Below are 21,561 nucleotides of genomic sequence, written 5' to 3' on the forward strand. Positions count from 1 at the left end.
CACTTGCCACCACAACTTCGTCCACCAACTTCATGCATGCAGACATATATCACAGCATGGACCAGTTAATTTGTGTGAGTGATTTTAATATTAATCCAAATGTTATAAATCTGTGTTTGGGACCGTATCTTCTGTCCTTACCATGAACCTATGCAGGGTCCTCTCCTAAGTGTTTATGAAACCGAGTAACCCATTTCAAATGAACTAGTCGTTTATTTATGTTTGTCAAATGTGCAACGATTAGCAAAAGTTGAAGTTCGTTAGAATTTTGCTAAAGTACTCTTAGTTTCCAGAATGAGATTTTCACTCTGCAGCGGAGTGTGCGCTGATATGAAACTTCCTGGCAGATTAAAACTGTGTGCCCCACCGAGACTCGAACTCGGGACCTTTGCCTTTCGCGGGCAAGTGCTCTACCAACTGAGCTACCGAAGCACGACTCACGCCCGGTACTCACAGCTTTACTTCTGCCAGTACCTCGACTCCTACCTTCCAAACTTTACAGAAGCTCTCCTGCGAACCTTGCAGAACTAGCACTCCTGAAAGAAAGGATATTGCGGAGACATGGCTTAGCCACAGCCTGGGGGATGTTTCCAGAATGAGATTTTCACTCTGCAGCGGAGTATGCGCTGATATGAAACTTCCTGGCAGATTAAAACTGTGTGCCCCACCGAGACTCGAACTCGGGACCTTTGCCTTTCGCGGGCAAGTGCTCTACTCTTAGTTTATTGCAAAGTATCGTTCTGCAAAAATTTAGTGCCAGCCTGTGTAAATGTTACTATCTAAAATACCTGCTTCACAGGTGCTGAAAGAGGCATATGAGTTAAACTTATTTGAAACATAATTTAGCCTTGATTACTATCATGATCGATTTTTTTGAAGATACAGTATCAGTTTATGCGTCCCCGCCATGTTCTTCTCATATTAGAAAAATAATTGGAATATAATTGCTGCCACGAGGGCTTAGTCGAGCGGCCTAGGGCGCTGCAGTCATGGACTGTGCGGCTAGTCCCAGCAGAGGTTCGAGTCCTCCTTCGGGCATTCGTTTGTGTGTTTGTCCTTAGGATAATTTAGGTTAAGTAGTGTGTAAGCTTAGGGACTGATGACCTGAGCAGTTAAGTCCCGTAAGATTTAAATATATATATATATATATATATATATATATATATATATATATATATATATATATAATTGCTACTAAGGGAAACAAATATAAGCAGATGGATACAAACAGTGTATTTATGATATTATTTATCTTTATTTGTCAGAAGCCTCTCCTGGCCAATTTCAGTTCTGCACTTCTTGCAGGAACATTTCAGTACTGATCCAAGCAACAATCTTATTAGCTCTTATTAGTGTGAGTTTGGTACAATGTTGCTTTTTATTTTTACTTTTACGTGCATAATTGGTGACTGCTGGTACATATAGCTCAGAGTGCCCTGTGTTGGTTTGTATCCTATGTCCTACTCAAAGGGAAATCTTAATGAAAGTCACTTCAACAACAAATATTAAATTTTCTTAAACATATATTTTCAAATTAATGTGCCTAATTAGGCTGGCGACCGTTCCATTTTTCATTCGTATATGAATTTTACTACTTTCATTAACCCCAAAAATTAAAGCCTGTTTAGTTTTTTCTATTAATTGCAATAGATTCAAAATTACTGTCCAATACCCTTATCCATTAGACGAACACGCGCTCAGAATTCCAAAATCCTTTCGGAGGGTACGGCAACGACCTTGCCGCAGTGGTTACACCGGTTCCCGTGAGATCACCGAAGTTAAGCGCTGTCGGGCGTGGTCGGCACTTAAATGGGTGACCATCCAGGCCGCCATGCGCTGTTGCCATTTTTCGGGCTGCATTCAGCCTCGTGATGTCAATTGAGGAGCTACTCGACCGAATAGTAGCGGCTTCGATCAAGAATACCATCTTACGACCGGGAGAGCGGTGTGCTGACCCCACGCTCCTTCTATCCGCATCCTCCACCGACGACGACACGGCGGTCTGATGGTCCCGGTAGGCCACTCGTGGCCTGAAGACGGAGTACTTTCAGAGGGTAACATTAGCTTATGTCATGGTACGCTAGTGTTATAATGGGTCTTCAATGTATTAATAGCTCCACAATGAGTTCCGTTATAATGGGTCTTCAATGTATTAATAGCTCCACAATGAGTTCCCATAGCAACGTCTTGACCATTTTACTGAGTCGCCAAAAGTCACAGGAAGGTTTCTCCGATTTGAAAATTGCGACGAACAGGCTCCGAATGTTTCGGCTTGATATGGCATATGTCATTAGCACGGACATGATACCTGAGCAGTGTGTTACACACTGAATACTGCAGACGTCACATGATGTGGGCTCGAAAATGAGCGGAAGACGCTCGGTTCATAGTCCAGCGAAGATCACACGAGAATTTGTGTTTTTGAGATCAACAGCGTCACTGGTGGATGTCCAGTATTGCAGAGACAATGTTTCCAAACATGCAAACTTGTCACAATGGATGGTCACAAGTGTTTGATGAACGTACATCTCACAGCCTCCGCTATCGATGGTGTACTTGTGAGTCAGGCCACCGCCTGTTTAAATGTTGGACATTAGGTCCCAATTCCGATCAGGTGCTCTGCATAGGGTCTGCAAGTCGATGAGCGACTCGTGTCCTTGTACCTTTACATGGCGTTTTCCTGCTCTGTGTGTAAGTTCACAGTTAACGAGAGATCAGGGTGTACGTACTTGCTGACATCGCCGCCCTGCTTCTCGACGAAAGAGTAGATCTGAGGCGTGCCCAGTGGACCCCAGGCGCAGACGGTGATGTCCAGCGCGCGGCAGAAGGCCCTGAGCTCGCGCTGCTGGAAGTAGGCGTGCATCTCCACCTGCAGGTTCGCGGGTTTGATGCGCGCCGATTGCCACACCCGCTTGATCTGGCGCGCATTGAAGTTGGACAGCCCTATGGAGCGCGTGCGTCCCGCGTCCACCTGAGCCTCCATCCCCTGCACAGAGCAAGCCCACAAGTAGTTCGATCACACTCCTGCACTAACAACACTGCTGCACACTGATGAGACGTTAAGAATGGACTGGAATTTGGCCCACACAGAGAGGAAATCTATAGTATTAAATCATTACAACCTCACCTGAACTACACAGTGCTTGCCACAGCAACAGACAAACGCAGTTATCTGAAAGGAACTTCTTGTTGGTGAGCCGTGGTAAAAATTGCTGTTTTGAAGAGCGCGCCGCAGCGCGTAGTGTGAAGCAGTCGCCCTGCATCTGAGTCTGCGCGTTAGGCCGCCAGTCTGCTCGAGTTTGCTCAGGCAATGGTCATTGGCGGTTTGGATCGATCGGTTGGTCGGTCGCGCACTGGGGCACAAGATGACTTGTCCGTCTTGAGCGTCGGCGCATGTGAGGTCGCCACGTGAGTCCAGTGGGCCGCGGCGTATAGCGAGGGTAGTGACTTAGCGGTCGACACGAGAGCAACAAGAGTCAACCCACGACATCAGTCTGGCCTGTGCGAGCTGCGACGCCGTGAGACGGGCACCTTCCTGCGTCCGTTGAAGCGGCTGGCAGCGGACGGTTCGAGAGAGCGATTTGGGGGTGCTGCGCCAGGTCTTCTCGAGAAATCGCAGTTTATTAGAAGTTAAGTGATTGGTGATATGTTGTTTGATTTACCCTTGTTAAATTCTACTTGTTTTCTTGCTGAGGTCACCAGCCGTTTTGCTTTGGGGTCGTCCCACCATTCTTCTCCGTTTGCCCACCCGCGGGAAGGTGGTTGTTTATAAATTGGGTGGTCCGTTATTCCCTTGTGGAGTAGGGGAGGGTTAGAGCAACCTGCGTTTCGGGTTGTTCGGTAATCTCCCTATCAATCTACTGTACGTTAGTAGCTCCCGCTGTCATGTTTGTCGGATTTGGTGTGTTAACGAATTTAATGCTTGGAGTGTAACGGCCTAATACCTGAAATATGTTTTGATCTTTGGAAACTTTGACATTATTACCTATGATCTTGAGAGACAGTATCTGTGTACTGTAGAGCATCTTAACTATTGCTTGGCCAAACTTGTAGAATTTTATATAAGATTGCATTTTATGAGCTTTTATTTAAATGATCATTTTACTGTATAAAGTTGCCACCCTTTCACCGTAAGGCTTTTCTTAGAAGTTAAAGTCAAGTTGCACCTTCAGTGGCAAATTTAATATTTTAATTTTTCGTGTTTTTTACCATTTCTATCCCTCCTACGGGGGAGCATAGTTTGTGTGCTTGTGTAAATTGTTAAAACTTTTAGTTTAAAGTAATCTGGTGTATTGCAGATTTGCACCAGTGTAGTCTTTGAGAGGCTGTTATGAGCGGTCGTAACTATGGCCGTGTCAAAAGGGAGCGGCAAGGTTCTCTGCCCGAAAACTCATACAGTCGAAACTTCTTTCCTTCTGCCTCTGAATAAATTGTAACTTTGATATTTAGAGGATGCTTTTTGATTATAATTTTAAATCTGTTTCTTTTAAAAAATGCTTTTAGGCATTACTAAAGTGAATAAAATTCCTATTTGTTAAAAGAAATTTGGATATGATTTCATCAATTACTCCCTGGCAACTACTTCCATGCTTACATAGTGTGATTAAATGTGTTAATGTTCTTGATGAATCGCTAGTAAATAAAATAAATTCTTAAGAATATTCTTTGAAAATAAATCACGGCTCAGTAGGTAAAACAACACTGCCAATAACATCATTATTTTACACAATGCCCTTCAACCTCTATACACTTGGTCCATTTTTTTACAAGTATCCTAATTCCGTCCTTCAAGAAGCTCTGTGCCCTTGTCCACATCCACTCCTGCACCACCTCAACAGTCTTATTCTCCAACAAAAACTTGGATTCATTCTCGTCCTTCTCTGTCAGACTAAAAAGGTGAACATCACTTGGAGCTGCCATAGGACTGTACAGTGGGTGCTCCAGCAGCTCGAAATTAAAGTTTCGAGTACAGTAGATTGCTTTACCAGCAAGGGAATTACTCGCATTAAATAACTGGCAATTAACAGTCATCTGTCAAACCAATATTAATAGTTTTCTTTTACAGTTTGTTGGTGTCTACGTCACATTATCCTACGCATCAAAGTGCCGTACCCACTGTGCGGGAAATGAAGATTTATTTATATAAATCGCGAATCCCGACACGGGAGCTGAGAAACAGCATACTAAAATCGGAAGCTTTGTATCAGTAATAGCGACTGCTACATAAAGATGCTGGAATATCGTCTTAACTTTATACGTGAAAAGAAAGAAGGGGGCAAGAGTTCGCGAATGGAATCAGTCATCAGTTACTTGAGAAAGAGAACTTCTAATTGTGTACGGGCATGACGCAGCCTTTAACAGACGACCGTGAAACGAATATGAAATTTTACAATTACGTTTTACTGTACTTAAAATATAAACTTTACAGACAGATGTATATGAAAAATGAAAGAGAAATCTATTACTAGTTCAATATTGATAATCATGTGTGATGTACTATGCAAAAGCTTTGAAGGTCATTTTTCTATGCTTTTCTATAATAAGTGAAATATCGTGGCCTCTAGCGAAAACGTTTCCACTACAAAATTTAACTGCGTTAAATTCGTTAAATTTCCTACAAAAAAAGGTCGTATTCATTTTTCTGCAGCATTAATAGTTTGCGTGTAAAGAGCTGGAGAAGAGAACATGAAAATCTCACGCGACGCTCGTGGGCTGTAGCTCAGGTAGTCTTGTGTACCCGTCTGTGGCTGTTTCCCAACTCCATGTGTCTTGTACAGAATTGTTCGTCTCGACTTCCTCTACTCACCTATTCGACTTACTCTGCACAACTAGGCTACGTTGTAAATTATAATCGTTTACACCCTGTGTGCAGTTGTCTCTGAGTTTCAAGGCGAAGTAGAGACTTTATGGAATAAAAAATAGTTTTAAAAGAGAATGCGGCTTTCTCGTCATATTTGCCTCACACGTAGGTTTTTAGGTTGTATCTTTAAAGTTAATGCAACAATAATAATAATTAAGTTGACAGCCGTGAAGCAAAATCACACATTTCGGGGCTGCCTTCTACGAGCTCATCACTCACATTTGCAGTTAGAGATTTCACAATAGTCCACAGTTACTGTCACCGTTCATTGCTTCATCATTAGAGAGTAGTGAATCGCCTGCAGGCCTTTCATATTCAAAAATACTGTGATCGCCTGCTTTCCTGCAAATTTTTGGGCTTTCTTTTCTGTAGACGATCTTCCCACTACACGCCCTGCTAATTTCCCTGCGGTTCGTGCTAATGGATCCCATGTGACTGAGAAAGTGTTCTCCTTTATCTTGAAAACACCTTAAATGTGTTTCCGACACTTCCAAATGCTCCTCTTTGCCTTTGTCTAGCAGCTGCTGTGGTACACAACGAGCAAAAACTTTCTGAGTTTAAGAGTTTGATGGCTAATCTGAAACCCATGCACAGTATTGTCAATTTTGGCATTACGAGCATCACGAATAATTCTCTCAGCTGTGTCTACCTTGCTGTCCAATCTCCAAGTAGATTGTCTACTCTAACACTCTTTTCAACATGTCGATTCTCATCGTGTTTTAAAGCTGTTTAACCACTGGAAAATCTTTCTGTCACAGTGACACAGATTTAGCCTTTTTAGAGTGCAGAAAACTCACTGTACGCAGGTTAGCCAACCCAGCCCTCAAATTCCAGTCGATTAGAACATCGTTTTTATACAGGGTGTCCGAAAAGTCTTTCCCTGATTACATAAATTGGTAACTCAGGCTAGAAGTAAGATATAAATATGAAACTGGTGTCTAATTGTTTATAAACTATCAAAGTTTTTTTCACACATCAGTAAGCTTCCACATGAGAACCCTTGGTAGCACGTAGCACATCTAGGCGATATTCAATTTCCGTCCACACATTAGCCAACATCACTGGAGGGATCGATTCAATGAGTGTGGTTATCCGTTGCCGCAGGGTTTCAAGATCTGGTACACGTGTTCGGTAGACCTCGTCCTTGACATAACCCCATAAAAAGAAGTCTGATGTTGTTATGTCAGGAGAGCGTGGAGGCCAAACCGTTGGCCCACCATCGCCCAGGAAAGGTCATATCGAGATAGACACGGACGTTCAAACCCCAATGAGGCGGTGCACCGTCTTGCTGAAACAAGACATCGGGGTGATACTGAAGCAGCTGAGGAACAGCATACAGTTGCAACATGTCCAGATACACTGCAGATGTGATGGTAGCCTCAGCGAAGAAGGATGGCCCGATAATTCGCTCGTGCAATAGCGCGCACCAAACATTCACCTTTGGACTGCCTCTGGTGCACTCCACGACCTCGCCAGGGGGTTGTGAACCACAAATGCGCACATTATGGCGATTCACTACTCCACTGACAAAAAAGGTCGCTTCGTCGGAAAAGGCAATTCGTCTGAGATAACCATCATCGTCCTCAATACGTGATAGCATTTCAACCGCAAAGTCATATCGACGTGTACTGTCATTGGGCAACAAGGCCTGAAAGATTTGCACTTTGTATGCACGAAACAATAAACGTTTGTGTAAAATGTCACGGAGAGAGCTTTTTGGCATCTGTAATTCACGTGAGGCCCTGAACACCGATTTCTTCGGACTTCGCAGAAAAGACTACCTTACAGCTTCCACCCTGTATGCTGAGGTTCTTGGTCGACCAGACCTCGGAAGGTCAGCAACCGATCCTATGTTCTTGAACCTCTCATACCAGGCTTTAATGCTCTTGACATCAGGTGGATTCCTTCCAAATGTTGTCTGGAAGTGTCTCTGCACTGTGGTTGGTGATCGTGTCTCATGGTACCACAGGACACACTGTGCCTTCTCCTTATTTGTTAACATGGCTTCTTGGGCACTGCACCTCATCCACTACTTACGTACTGCGAATCTAAAACAGAAAAAAAACTTTGATAGTTGTAAACAATTCGGCACAAGTTCCATATTTGTATCTTACTTCTAGCCTGAGTTATCAATCTATGTAATCAGGGAAAGACTTTTCGGACACCCTGTATATCATTATGGAAACGTTGACACTACAAATGAAGTATTAGCTCTGGCACAGATACGACCACTAACTGCAGTGGACACCATTGAACCATTCATATCTTTGCAATTCAGTACCCAGTTGTTTTAAAATCGGAAAGGGAATATGTCTATGGAAAATTTACAGACTCACAGACGTACAACAAACACTATTGTTCCAGTTGTCGTCTTCGTTCTCAGCACACTTGGTTAGCCAAGGGGTTAGTTTTCTGATACCTTAGCAAGAAAAGACTCCCTTATTCTCATTCGGTCATTTTTTGACAGGATTATGGATCTTAATCGTCGACAGAAAACCTTTATTCACTTATAGACAATTTCAGAGAGGCGAATAGATGAAACTCTGAAGGACCGAATGAGGCCTATGAGAAGGGTGATTAATGATATCACAACTGAATAAATGCAAGAGGTGTTTTGTGGTTTTGGCTGCGTGGAGACGCACACTGTCATGCAACAAAGTGCCATTCGCTTCGTTCAGATTAACCCTCCTTGTTCTCTATATCGCCCTTAGAGGTTTCATAGCACTGCACAGCATTAACTGATAGGGCCAATACGGAATGAGGAGACTCCATTTACGATCTCAAAGATAGAGGCCATGAGTTTTTGGGCCGAAACGACGGTTCTGAATTTTTCACTGTTGTTGTGGAGAGATGTCGCCACTGTACTGATTGTTTTTTAGTGTCCGAGTGCAGCAGCCACCCACATTTTGTTACAGTCACAGCAGAGTCAATCAGTGGTTCATCTTGCAGTTGAAAGTGTTCAATAAATTTAGGTGAAGATGCTGTTCTTTTGACTTTGTGTTTGTGAGTTCTTTTGATACCCACTTTGCAAACAGTTATTGGAAACCAAACGTTTCAATAATAATTCCATGAGATGAAATCTGGATATATCTGGAAACATTGTTTTCATCTAGTCCAATCGATGGTTTCCGACAATCATTTCTTCAGCCTTGTTCACCGTTTCATCAGTCATGTTTGAATGAAACCCTCTCTTACGTTCATCATGAAGATACGTTCCACCAGGTTTAAACTCACGATGCCACTTTAACGCATTAGTGCGACTCGTCACCCACTCCCACTTATTTCGTTCAAAATATGAAAGGGCGTGTTTCCATTGGAGGAAGAAACCCAGTTTCGAAGGCGAAACCGAGTAATACTCTTCACGCCACAACTGACTGGAGTCAGAGAAGAGACACTCATTTCAACAAAACACTCAGCCGACTAAGAAGAACCGCAGTTAGAGGCGCCATGTCACTGACTGAGCGGCCTCTCCCGCCGGAGGTTCGAGTCCTCCCTCGGACATGGGTGTGTGTGTTGTTCGTAGCATAGGTTAGTTTAGGTTAGTTTAAGTAGTGTGTAAGTCTAGGGACCGATGACCTCTGCAGTTTGGTCCCTTAAGAACTCACACACATATGAACATTTGAACTAAGAAGAACGCCGGCCGCGGTGGCCGTGCGGTTCTGGCGCTGCATTCCGGAACCGCGGGACTGCTACGGTCGCAGGTTCGAATCCTGCCTCGGGCATGGGTGTGTGTGATGTCCTTAGGTTAGTTAGGTTTAAGTAGTTCTAAGTTCTATGGAACTTATGACCTAAGATGTTGAGTCCCATAGTGCTCAGAGCCATTTGAACCATTTTGAAGAACGTGCGTGCGTGTAGAATGCACAACTTGTCCTTGAACGCAATGCTGCTAACTTTGTCGCAAAAAAAAGTGGTTCTGAGCGTCAGGGATTCAGTGCTCTTGCTTTCTGTGCGTGACTACGTCTTTATTTTGATTGCTTTCTTTGGCAGTGTTAGTATGAGGGATGGCCGGATGCCCTTCCTGCCGCTACCCCGTACCCCCCAGGACGGAATCAGTGTACCCCAACTGAACTGTCTGCGTCTAGTGTACATCGTGAAATAGTGCGGAAGTGTTTCAAATGTCTGCGACGCGTGCAACTGGGGCGGAACGTGGGGACCAGCCCGGTATTCACCTAGCGGGATGTGGAAAACCGCCGAAAAACCACATCCAGGCTGGCCGGCACACCGGCCCTCGTCGTTAATCCGCCAGGCGGATTCGATCTGGGGCCGGCGTGTGCGTGACTACGTATGGCGCCCTTATTTGCAATAAGCACAATACCTTCCATATACTGATGTGGTCTGTGGTCATGTCTAGCAGCACCTGCCCATCTTTGTCCTTGGGGTAGCCTCCATCGTCCACGTCCTGGAAGCCGATGGGGTTATGCACCAGGTACAGGTCCACGTAGTCCACCTGGAGGTTGGACAGGGACTTCTTGAGGTACTTCTCCACCCCAGAATGCCGCATACCGATCAATGGCAGCTGAAAAAAAAAGATTACCATCTCAGTATCCCCGATAAACAAGATCAGTTACAAAGGGATTATCTTCTACACTGGAGCACCAAAGGAACTGGTATAGGAATGTGTTTTCAAATACAGTGATATGTAAACAGGCAGGAGACGGCGCTATGGTCGGCAACAAGTGTCTGCAGCAGTTCTTAGATCGGTCACTGCAGCTAAAATGGCAGGTTATCAACATTTAAATGAGTTTAAACGTGGTGCTATAGTCGGTGACCGAGCGATGGCACACAGCATCTCCGAGGCGGTGATGAAGTGGAGATTTCCCCGTACAATCATTTCACGAGTGTAACATGAATATCAGGGATCCGGTAAAACGTCAAATCTCCGACATCGCTGCGGCCGGAAAAAGATACTGCAAGAACAGGACGGACGACGAGTGAAGAGAATCGCTCGACGTGGCAGAAGTGCAACCCTTCCTTAAACTGCTGCACGTTTCAATGCTGGGACATCAACATCATGCGAACCCTTCAATAAAAGACCATCGATATGGGTTTTCGGAGCTGAAGGCCCACTCGTGTACCCTTGATGACTGCACGACACAAAGCTTTACGCCCCGTCTGGGCACATCAATAATGACATTGGACTGTTGATGACTGGAAACTTGTTACCGAGTCGGACGAGTCTTGTTTCGAATTGTATCAAGCAGACGGAAGTGTACGGGTATGGAGACAACCTCATAAATCCATGGACATTGCATCTCAGTGGGGGACTGTTCAAGCTGGTGGAGGCTCGGTGTGGGACGTATGCAGTTGGAGTGATATGAGACCCTGCTACTTCTAGATGCGACTCTGACAGGTGACACTCTGACAGGTGATCGCCTGCATCCATTCATGTCCATTGTTCATTCCGACGAAGTTGGGCAATTCCAGCAGGGCAATGTGGCACCCACACGTCCAGAAGTGCTACAGAGTGTCTCCAGGAACACTCTTCTGAGTTTAAACACTTCTGCTGGCCACCAAACTCCCCAACATGAACATTATTGTGCATTTTTGGGATGCCTTCAACCTGCTGTTCAGAAGAGATCTCGAAGCCGTCGTACTCTTACGGATTTAGGTATAGCCCTGCAGAATTCGTGGATCCAGTTCCCTCCAACACTACCTAAGACATTAGTCGAATCCATGCCCCGTCTTGTTGTTATACTTCTGCGTGCTTGTGGTGGCCCTTCACGATATTAGGCAGGTGTACCAGTTTCTTTGACTATACAGCATGGTACGAAACAGTATGAAAACCTTGTAAGGATGTTGCTGGGTAGGTTGGCTGCGAAATGATTCTTAAGAAAAGATTTCGATACATTGAGCTGTTTCTTTTCAGCTCTGTCCAAGCTAACACTTACTGACCCACTCTTTTGTCTAGGATAGCATTTCTTTTATGCTCTCTGTACGCTGGCATGCGCTGAGGGGACAAAAGTCATGGGGTACATCCTCATAGCGTGTCGGACCTTTTTTTGCCCGGCGTGGTGCAGGAACTCGACGTGGCATGGGCTCAAAAAGTCCTTGGAAGTCCCTTGCACAAATTCTGAGGCACGCACGCTACCTCTGTAACTGTCCATAGATACGAAATTGCGGCCGGTGCAGGATTTTTTGCGCGAACTGAGATCAACATTGTCCCTGAGCCGTGGTAAAAATTGCTGCTTTGAAGGGCGCGCCGCAGCGCGTAGTGTGAAGCAGTCGCCCTCCGTTCCTGGCGGTGGCGCCGCTGTGGCAATCGCAGCTTTGGTGTCTCTCCCTCTGGTGGGAAAGGGGAAAGGTTGCCTGTTCACGTACATTTAAGTGGCGCTATCAGCTCGCCAGTCGGTCAGTCTGGGGTCAGTCTGGGGCAGTCTGGGTGAGTCTCTCGTCCCCAGCTTGCTAGTCTCCCTCTCGTCCGCATTTGTGAGACAGTTAGTGTCTGTCTGTCGTCCGGAGTGCTAGTATGTCTTTAGTTCGGATCAACCTTTAAGGCCGGCAAAATGAGAGTCTTTCCACTCCTCCAGTAAGAGAACTCTGCGAGTGGTCGCCCGGCCGGGGATTAGTTCCTGCATCTGAGTCTGCGCGTTAGGCTGCCAGTCTGCTCGAGTTTGCTCAGGCAATGGTCAAGGCGGTTGGATTGATCGGTCGGTCGGTCGCGCACTGAGACACGAGATGACTTGTCCGTCTTGAGTGTCGGCGCATGTGCGGTCGCCACGTGAGTCCAGTGGGACGCGCCGTATAGCGAGGGGTAGTGGCTTCGCGGCCGACACGAGAGCAACAGGAGTCAACCCACGACATCAGTCTGGCCGGTGCGAGCTGCGACGCCGTGAGACGGGAGATCGGCGCGCCTTCCTGCGTCCGTTGAAGCGGCTGGCAGCTGGCGGTTCGGGAGAGCGATTTGGGGGTGCTGCGCCAGGTCCTCTCCAGAGATCGCAGTTTATTAGAAGTTAAGTGATTGGTGATGTTTCATTTACTTGTTAAATTCTACTTGTTTTCTTGGTGTTTTGGGGTCGTCCCACCATTCTTCTCCGTTAGCCCACCTGTGGGAAGGTGGTCCGTTTTTCCCTTGTGGAGTAGGGGCGGGTTAGAGCAACCTGCGGTTCGGGTTGTTCGGTAATCTCCCTATCAATCTACCGTACGTTATTAGCTGCCTCTGTCATGTTTGTCGGATTTGGTGTGTTAACGAATTTATTGCTTGGAGTGTAATGGCCTAATTCCTGAAATATGTTTTGATCTTGCCTATCATCTTGAGAGGCGGTATATGTGTACTGTAGAGCATGTTGACTTGTTTGGCCAACCTTGTATAATTTTATATAAGATTGCATTTCATGGGCTTTTATTTAAATGATCATTTTAGTATATAAAGTTGCCATCCTTTGACCGTAAGGTTTGCTTAGAAGTTAAAATCAAGTTGCACCTTCGGTGGCAAAGTTAATATTTTAATTTTAGTGTTTTGTACCATTTCCATCCCTCCTACGCGGTGCATAGTTCGTGTGCTTGTGTGAATTGTTAAAACTCTTAGTTTAAAGTAATCTGGTGTGTTGCAGATTTGCACCAATGTAGTCTTTCAGAGGTTGTTGTGGGCGGTAGTAACTACGGTCGTGTCAAAAGGGAGCGGCAAGGTTCTCAGGCCGAAACCCCATACAGTCGAAAAATTGTTTCTTTCTGCCTCTGAATAAATTGTAACTTGATATTTGCAAGGTGCTTTCTGATTATAATTTTAAATCCTTTCACAATTAAAGTGAATAAATTACCATTTGTTAAAAAGGAATTTGCTTATGATTCCATCAGTTACTCCCTGGCAACTACTTCCATTCTTACATAGTGTGATTGAATGTGTGAACGTTCTTGATGAATCGCTAGTAAATAAGATAAATTCTTAAGAATATTCTTTGAATATAAATCACGGTTCAGTCCCACAAATGTTCGATGAGGGGCCAAATTATTCACTCAAACTGTCCAGAGTGTTCTTCAAACCAATCGCGAACAATTGTGGCCGGGTGACACGGCGCATTATCATCCACAAAAATTCCATCGTAGCTGCAAGTCGTCTCGAAGTAGCCGAACACAACCATTTCCAGTCAACGATCGCTTCAGTTGGATCAGAGGATGCAGTCAGTTCCAATGTAAATGAAACCCAGACCACTGTGGTGTCGTCACCAGCTTGCTCAGTGCCTTATTGACCACTTGGCTCCAGGGCTTTGTGGGGTCTGCGCCAGACTCGGACCCCACCATCAGCTCTTACCAACTGAAATCGAGACTCGTCTGACCAGAGCACGATGCCTGAAATTTGGCATTCTGGGTACACTCCTGACACTGTGGATTTCGGAATATTGAATTTCCTAACCATTTACGAAATGGGATGTCTTATGCGTTTAGCTCCAATTACAATTCCGCTTTCAAAGTGTGTTAAATCCCGTCGAGTGGCTACAACCACGTCGGAGACCTTTTCACATGAATCACCTGAGTACAGATGATAATCCCGCCAACAGTGGGCCCTTTTATAACTTCTGTGTGCGATACTACCTCCTTGTCGAAATGTTCATATCTGTATTCCATGCCTTTTGTCACCTCAGGGTGTATTATACGTCGTGCCGTTTAGATTTTATTAACATTGGAATACTACATGTCTATCATGTTACGTCAGTGCTATTTCTGCAGTACACTGTTTCCGATATTTATTTCTACATTTTATTTATGTTTTCAAAAAATTATAAGAAAAGCGCAGTATTGTTGAAGGGTGGAAACTTGGGCAGTTTCGAGTCTTTGACGTAGCGCACAACAAAGTAGTGCCATGAGTGTCACTACAGCCAAACGAGAAGCCTGTCATTCGCAAATTCGAACAGAGACCTTTTTGATATTATGAAAACAATTAGATATTGTTGCTAAGTAGCACCGTAATCATTTATTTTAGGTAAAGAGGACAACTAATAATTTTTTGTTTTATTTTGAACTTCGCAATGATTTGAAGTATTAACGTAAGAGAGCAGGGCGAACGGCGACCAATGAGAGCGTTTCTTGGTGAGGGCAACAGACTAGTGGGAGAAGCACGAGACAGGGTCCTTTGTGGGACTGAAGCAGGCAGAAGGTTGTCAGAGGTGGAAGGAAGCATGCTGTGTGTGGTCTCCGTATGGTACGACAGTGACAGCCACCAGGGAGTTTTTGGCACCAGTGGAGGAAGGATCTGTTTTACGTAATACTATTCAACATAATGAATACAATGCCCACGTAATCCTTACCATATTTAATCCATACTTTCATACTAATATAATTAAAGGCAAAAGTAAATCTGTCTGTTATTTTTTCACAAAAAAAAACCGTTCAGCTTGAAACGTCCCCTTAGAACAATTTATACACGACTGTGCTTAACCTGATACACAATATTATTTAGCGCAACGCAATCTGACTATCAAAGATCCCTGCAAAAAATGGCCCTGACTAACATTAACCTATACCTTTCACAAATCACTTACCTCACAAAAATCTTCGTTACTGGAACTACTGCAATACAGCGAGCGCCACTACTGCCAGCTAAATAAAAGATTCAAACTACGGAAGGCACTAACTACTGATAGGGATAGTTAGCAAATGAAAGATTTTAATAGAGAACAAACAATGTATTTACCTTAATATCATCACAAGTCATAATATATGTAATTTCAAAACTCCGCCATCTCTCTCCTCACATCCACCACTGCTGGCGGCTCACCTCTAACTGCGCAACGCTACGTGCTGTTCACATCCAGCTTCCGCTGCCCAACACTACAATGGCAGACAACAATGCAAACTAGCCACAGACTGCACAAAGCACAGCCAGTGATTTTCATATAGAGCGCTACATAACGTTGCCAATAAGAAAATATAAACAGCCTACTTATAAGCTGATTTCGATGAAATTTGGTATGGACATAACTTGAAGCTTGAAGAAGAGCATAGGCTACTTTAGAAAATATGATGTACAGTTTCTTCAGTTGCACGATGCATAGATGCGCACTGCTGCCCACGCCTCCCTGCATGCACTGCTCAGTAGCGGTGATGTGCATGCCGCCATATAGTGCTCTGGGGCTATGCTTACTAGAACACAGGACATGTGAGAGCAGTTGACAATGTTGCATGTCCAGCACCTAACTTACCATCACTCATCATAAGCGGAGCTATAGCTGACAGCTAGTCAGTTAATGAAACTGAAATTATTTATTTTCGGTAAAGAGAACGAATACTATTTTTTTTTCACTATCCTAAAGCCATGTGGGGATGTAAAATATAACTGTAACAAAGTGGGGTGGAGGATGAGCAATGAGAGAATTTTTGGTTCGTGCAGCAAAGTGGTGGAAGAGACACTGAAGTGGGTTCTTTGAGAGACAGTTGCAGGCAGAAGGTTGCCGGAGGTGGAAGCTCTCCACTGTGTGTGGCATGGGACTGCAATGGCAGGCAGCAGGGGGTCTTCAGAGTGGTCTGGTGGAGGATGAATGCAGCACCAGGCTCCACTGGATGCCACAATTGTAGGCGACGCATCCACTCCTATTTTAGAGACTCCACCCTGTATTATGGGCTAGTTTAGCGTGTAACGCCTAGGCTGCAATGATTAGATGGGTACTAGACTCAAAAGTAAATGTGACTGCTGTTTGCTAGTCACATTGAGGAAAGCACACTTCCATCTTGTGAAATGACGCCTTCAGCTTGAAAGACATGCTGGAAGGACGTTTTTGCTAACTGACCTTAAGGCTGTAACGATGGTTCAGAATATCATTTGTGTAAGCTACCGTGATTGTTAAGGATGTGCGACTGATAATAGATATTTGATCATGGGAGTTATTATCTCCCAAAGTTCAAGATGCAAGCTAACCTTACATCCACAAAGAGAATCACAATCCACCAATGTGAAAACTGATCCCAACCTTACAATCCTAACTGATGACAAAGGCTTCACCACTGTTGTTTTGTACCACAAGGATTACTTGGCAGAAGGACACTATCAGTTGTGAGATTCATCCACCTACAAACCGTGCAACAGTGGCCCAATTGCAAAAATCCAGCAGATTCTCCAGTCTCTCCTCAAATCGTTAGGCCCATTCCAGAACCTCCCTAAAGCCCATCTCTTTCCTCACCCCTACTATCTCCCATACTCCTACCTTCTAGTGCATAAACCCAACCACCCAAGTTGTTCCATTGTGCCTGGTTACTGTGCCCCCACTGAGACAATCTCTCCTCTTGTACATCAACACCTTTAGCCTATTACCCACAACTTGCCCTCCTATATAGAAGACACCATTTTTTCTCCACCGACTCTCCACAGTTCCTGTTCCGTTACCACATGGTGCTCTGCTCATCACTATTGATGACTCCTTCCCACCTTCCTTTATACTAATTTCCGCAATGCCTGAGGCCTTGCTGCAATTAAACATTACCTTCCCAACGCCTGAAAGATTCCAGACCTACAACCTCCTTCCTAGTCACCATGAGAAACTCTATCCTCACCCACAATTAATTCCTCTTTGAAGCCGTTACCCTCAAACAAATCCAGGGTACAGCTATGGGCAACAGTATGGAATCATCCTATGTGAACCTATTCATGGCCATTAAGAGGAATCCTTCCTAAACACACAGAATCCTGAACTCACTTCACCTGGTCCTCCTCAAATCAACAAGCCACCTTTCTCGATGTTGATCTCCACCACAGAGATAGATCCATCAATACCTCTGTCCACATCAAACCCACCAACCACAAGCAATACGTCCACTTTGATAGGTGCCACACATTACATACCCCAACCCAGCCACCCATGGTCATCACATCCTTATGACAAGCAGTCCTTCTCGAAATATACCAAGGGTGTGACTGAGCCTTTAGAGACCATAATTGTCCTCTCAACCTGATCTCCTGTGCCTTATCTCTCCAGTCACCCACCAGCACACAAAGCCCCACCATTGGACCACGGAGTAGCATTCTGCTCATGACTCAGTACCACCCAGGACTGGAGCAGCTGAATAACATTGTCCACCAGGGTCTCAACTACGTCATGCCCTGAAAGGAGGACTGTCGCACCCACTATCCTTCGCAACCCTTCCACATGGTATTCTGGCGTTCACTGAACCTATACAATATCCCTGTAACAGACCTAGATGCAAGACCTTACACTACCAACTACTCCAGTTTGGTCACAAGCATTACCTATCCCATCAGAGGCAGCGCAACCTGTGAAACTAGTAATGAGATCTACAAGGTAAGCTGCAACCACTGTACTGCAATCTACATCAGCATGACAACCTACATGCTGTCTGTGTGCATGAATGCCCATCGATAAACAGTGGCCAAGAAACAATTATATCACCCAGTTGCTAAGGACGCTGCCCAACACGACATTCTTCATTTCAATGACTGCTTCAGAGCCTGTGCCATCTGGATCCTTCCCACCAACACAATCTTTTCGGAATTACCCAGGTAGCATCTCTCCCTACAGCATATCCTAAGTTCCTGTAACCGTCCTGCCCTCAAACTTTGATAGTCATTATCTTATCCCATTGCTGTTTCCATTCCAGCACTACACACACCTCTATTCAACCAATGCACCCACTGTCTTTTTAGTGCTTTCCTATTCTGCTGCTTTCTCTGAAACTTCCTTATTCCAAATCAACTGTTTTATTGTTTGGTAGAAATTGCCTCCCTTCTGCAACCTCCTATTAATTTCGTTAGTTATTCTTCCATCCCTAGATATTTCACTCCCTACTTTGTGGGGTTCTCCATTCAAGGTTGGTCCGTTTCTCTCTTCCAGATCACTCTTATCTTTATTTATCTTTAATCCATACCTTTTCATTATTTCCTTCCACGCATCCACTTGTAACTGTACATCTTCCTCTTTATCACCCCATATTACATCTGCAAAAATCATCTTTATGTCTTTTTCTTTTGCTATATCTTTAACTGCCCTATTCATTCCCTCCATCACAACATTTAAAAAGTGCAGGAGATAGAAAACTTCCTTGTTTAAGTCCTTGTCTTATTTCCATTCGGCCATAATGAATTATTTGCTTTCAAATCTTTCAGTTGTGCCTCTACGCCAGGTATGCTTATTACTATGTCGTCCATACAGAGACTGTCCTCTATTCAGCCAATGCACCCACTGTCTTTTTAGTGCTTTCCTATTCTGCTGCGCCCATCTTTAGTTCTTCCATAATTTTGGGGAGTCTCTGCCCTGTGCTCCTCCATCTAATTTTCTCTTACCATGCCCATACCGTCTTTATCTCTTTTTTTCAATTCCTCGCCTCATGTTTTCTTTTTTAAGGTCCTTTCTAATATCTGCATTCCTTACTCTGTCCATTCTTGTTTTTCCCTTAACTACTCTGAGAAATTTCATTTCCCCTGCTTGCAGTCTGCTCCTGTCCCTTTCTGTCATTGCCCATGTTTCTCCACCATAGGTTCTTATACATAAGTAGTAACACAGAGTTCATAAAAAAAAGCTAATCCCACGCAGCGGTATGAAGGGGTACTCAAATGACCGCATGTTTGTACGATTCTTGTGTGTGAACGATTTCTTGAACATGAAATTTAAAATTTCGGTTTTCGTTGTGGTACCTTCAACTTACACCAGACTAGTCAACAAGGGTCTGAATGGAAGCCTTAGATACGATTAGCTATTTGACATACGACCAGAATATCCTCGGGTTCTCTGCCAGGTCTTTTGCTAAGGTGTGACGGTGGTAGTTGTTGTTTGCTTAGGGCATAGATCTTTTCACAGACGCATGAATCTCCACTAACCTTCGCTTGTCATTTGTGCGTCACCTTTTGAAGCGAGAGTGCAACAGCATCCGCCGAACTTCTATGATGTTCTCAACTCGTCACAATTCCTGTTCCGAAAATCCATTAGCTTGCATTTGTTTACTATGTGACTATACGCAATTATGTGGAAGACTATCGAGATGTCAAGGAGTATGGCATATCCAGGTGAAATCATTCATACAATAACAATCGCTATAATATTAATGCTGAGCCGTCTGTAGGATTGCCAGGTTGCCTGCGGCATGTTTCCTCTGCATTGTTGAAGTCCGAGCGGGTATCTCGCTATTTTCGTTGCTGGCTTAGCAATGGCTGTGAACTGGTTGTTTTGCCGGACTTAGATCGGTCTCTTCCCAGTGCAGGGATGTCGGGTAACCAGTGGGCGTATTTCCTCTGTAGGGGTGGGTCCGACCAAGTGTTTCACTTGCGGCCTTCGTCGGCCATTGTCTTGTGCCTTATTAGAAGCTGCTAGTTAGTGTATTTCGGCGCATCACTCCCGGGTTTTTGTTTGAGGGGGAGGGAGGTTCAGACGTGCGTGGCTCGTGTTCCTGCCATCTTGTATTTTACACCCTGTTGTTAACCTACTTCCACCTCACTACATTAATTTAAATTACTACTGTCACTGAGTTGCTGCTTTGCCTGACCGTGAGCGGTGTTAGCAGTGCGTATCGATATATCGATATATCCCCTCTCATAGTATCTTTGTCTACCGCCGGCCGTGGTGGCCGAGCGGTTCTAGGCGCTCAGTCCGGAACCGCGCAACTGCTACGGTCGCAGGTTCGAATCCTGCCTCGGGCATGGATGTGTGTGATGTCCTTAGGTTAGTTAGGTTTAAGTAGTTCTAAGTTCTAGGGGACTGGTGACCACAGCTGTTAAGTCCCATAGTGCTCAGAGCCATTTGAACCTTTTTTTTTTTTTTTTTTGGTCTACCGCAAGGGAGTTCGGGTCGCGAGTTCGGGCTGCCAGTCAGTTCGAACACGTCTGGAGCGCGGTCTGGACCTGCCAGTCGGGAGTTGCAATGCAGCACTAGTGCAGTCGGGTTGGGGCAGCAGTGAGATCTGCGTCGACATGGCTTGCCCGACCGTTGCCGCCACGTATCACTTCAGCCGTGCCACAGTCTTGGTGGATCGTCAGTTGGTCGTCCTACCAGACGACGCGTTTTGGACGCGTTTTGGCTCGCCGATCGTTCATGAGTCGGCTGTGTGTGTGTGTGTGTGTGTGTGTGTGTGTGTGTGCATCGACTCACGATTTGTCTTCGTGCGTGCTTAGTTACTGTTGGGTATCGTTCAGGTCTTCGTGCAAGTGTTTGTCAGGTTGTGAGTGTAGTTGGCGTTATTTCCACCGATGACTATTTTAGATGTTGTCGGCATTCTGCGGGGAGTCGGTCGGTTGCTGCGGACCAGGGAAGTTATCTCCACGCGGTGCAGTCGGCTGGGTCCACTGGCTGTCCTTGTGCAGTGTCGGAGCGTGTGTGCAGCTGTCCGATCGCTACGAGCTTCGTGGTTCACCGACCCAGGACGTCAAAGTTGAGTAGTGGTTTCAACTACCCAAGCCACGACCATTCATGTTGTGGTGGTTCGTTTCGGTGGTTCGCTGTTGGGGAGGTTTTCCTGTGAGCAACACCGAGTCCTTCTATTGTTGAAATTTAGCCGCCATGCGGTGCAATTAACTATATTGGTTGAATACAATTCGAGTGCACCAGCGGAATTTTCTGCCTTGTGGCCATTAGCGTTCTGGTTATCTGCCCTGGGCACTGACGTAAATTCAGGCAGTGTTCTTTTTGGGTGAAGTTAACTATATTACCGTATTTCAAATTCAAGTGTACCAGCAGAATTTTCTGCCTTGTGGCTGTTAGTGATCCGGTTACCTGCCCTGGCCACAAACATAATTTCAGGCAGCGCCCTTTCCTCACCTGTTGTCGCTG

General features: G+C 45.1%; 1 protein-coding gene across 1 annotated transcript in view; it reads right to left on the bottom strand.

Moving 5' to 3' along the window:
- LOC126106128 (1,5-anhydro-D-fructose reductase-like) overlaps positions 1–21,561 on the bottom strand; it is a 65,181-nt gene that overhangs the window by 20,620 nt on the left and 23,000 nt on the right. The window contains exons 3-4 of the mRNA XM_049912372.1: positions 10,176–10,376; positions 2,730–2,986 (exon numbers count right to left, since the gene is read on the bottom strand). Of these exons, the coding sequence (XP_049768329.1) occupies positions 2,730–2,986; positions 10,176–10,376 (458 nt within the window). The remainder of the gene's footprint in view (positions 1–2,729; positions 2,987–10,175; positions 10,377–21,561) is intronic.

This window comes from Schistocerca cancellata, chromosome 10 (genome assembly GCF_023864275.1).
Source record: "Schistocerca cancellata isolate TAMUIC-IGC-003103 chromosome 10, iqSchCanc2.1, whole genome shotgun sequence".
Taxonomy (NCBI): domain Eukaryota; kingdom Metazoa; phylum Arthropoda; class Insecta; order Orthoptera; family Acrididae; genus Schistocerca; species Schistocerca cancellata.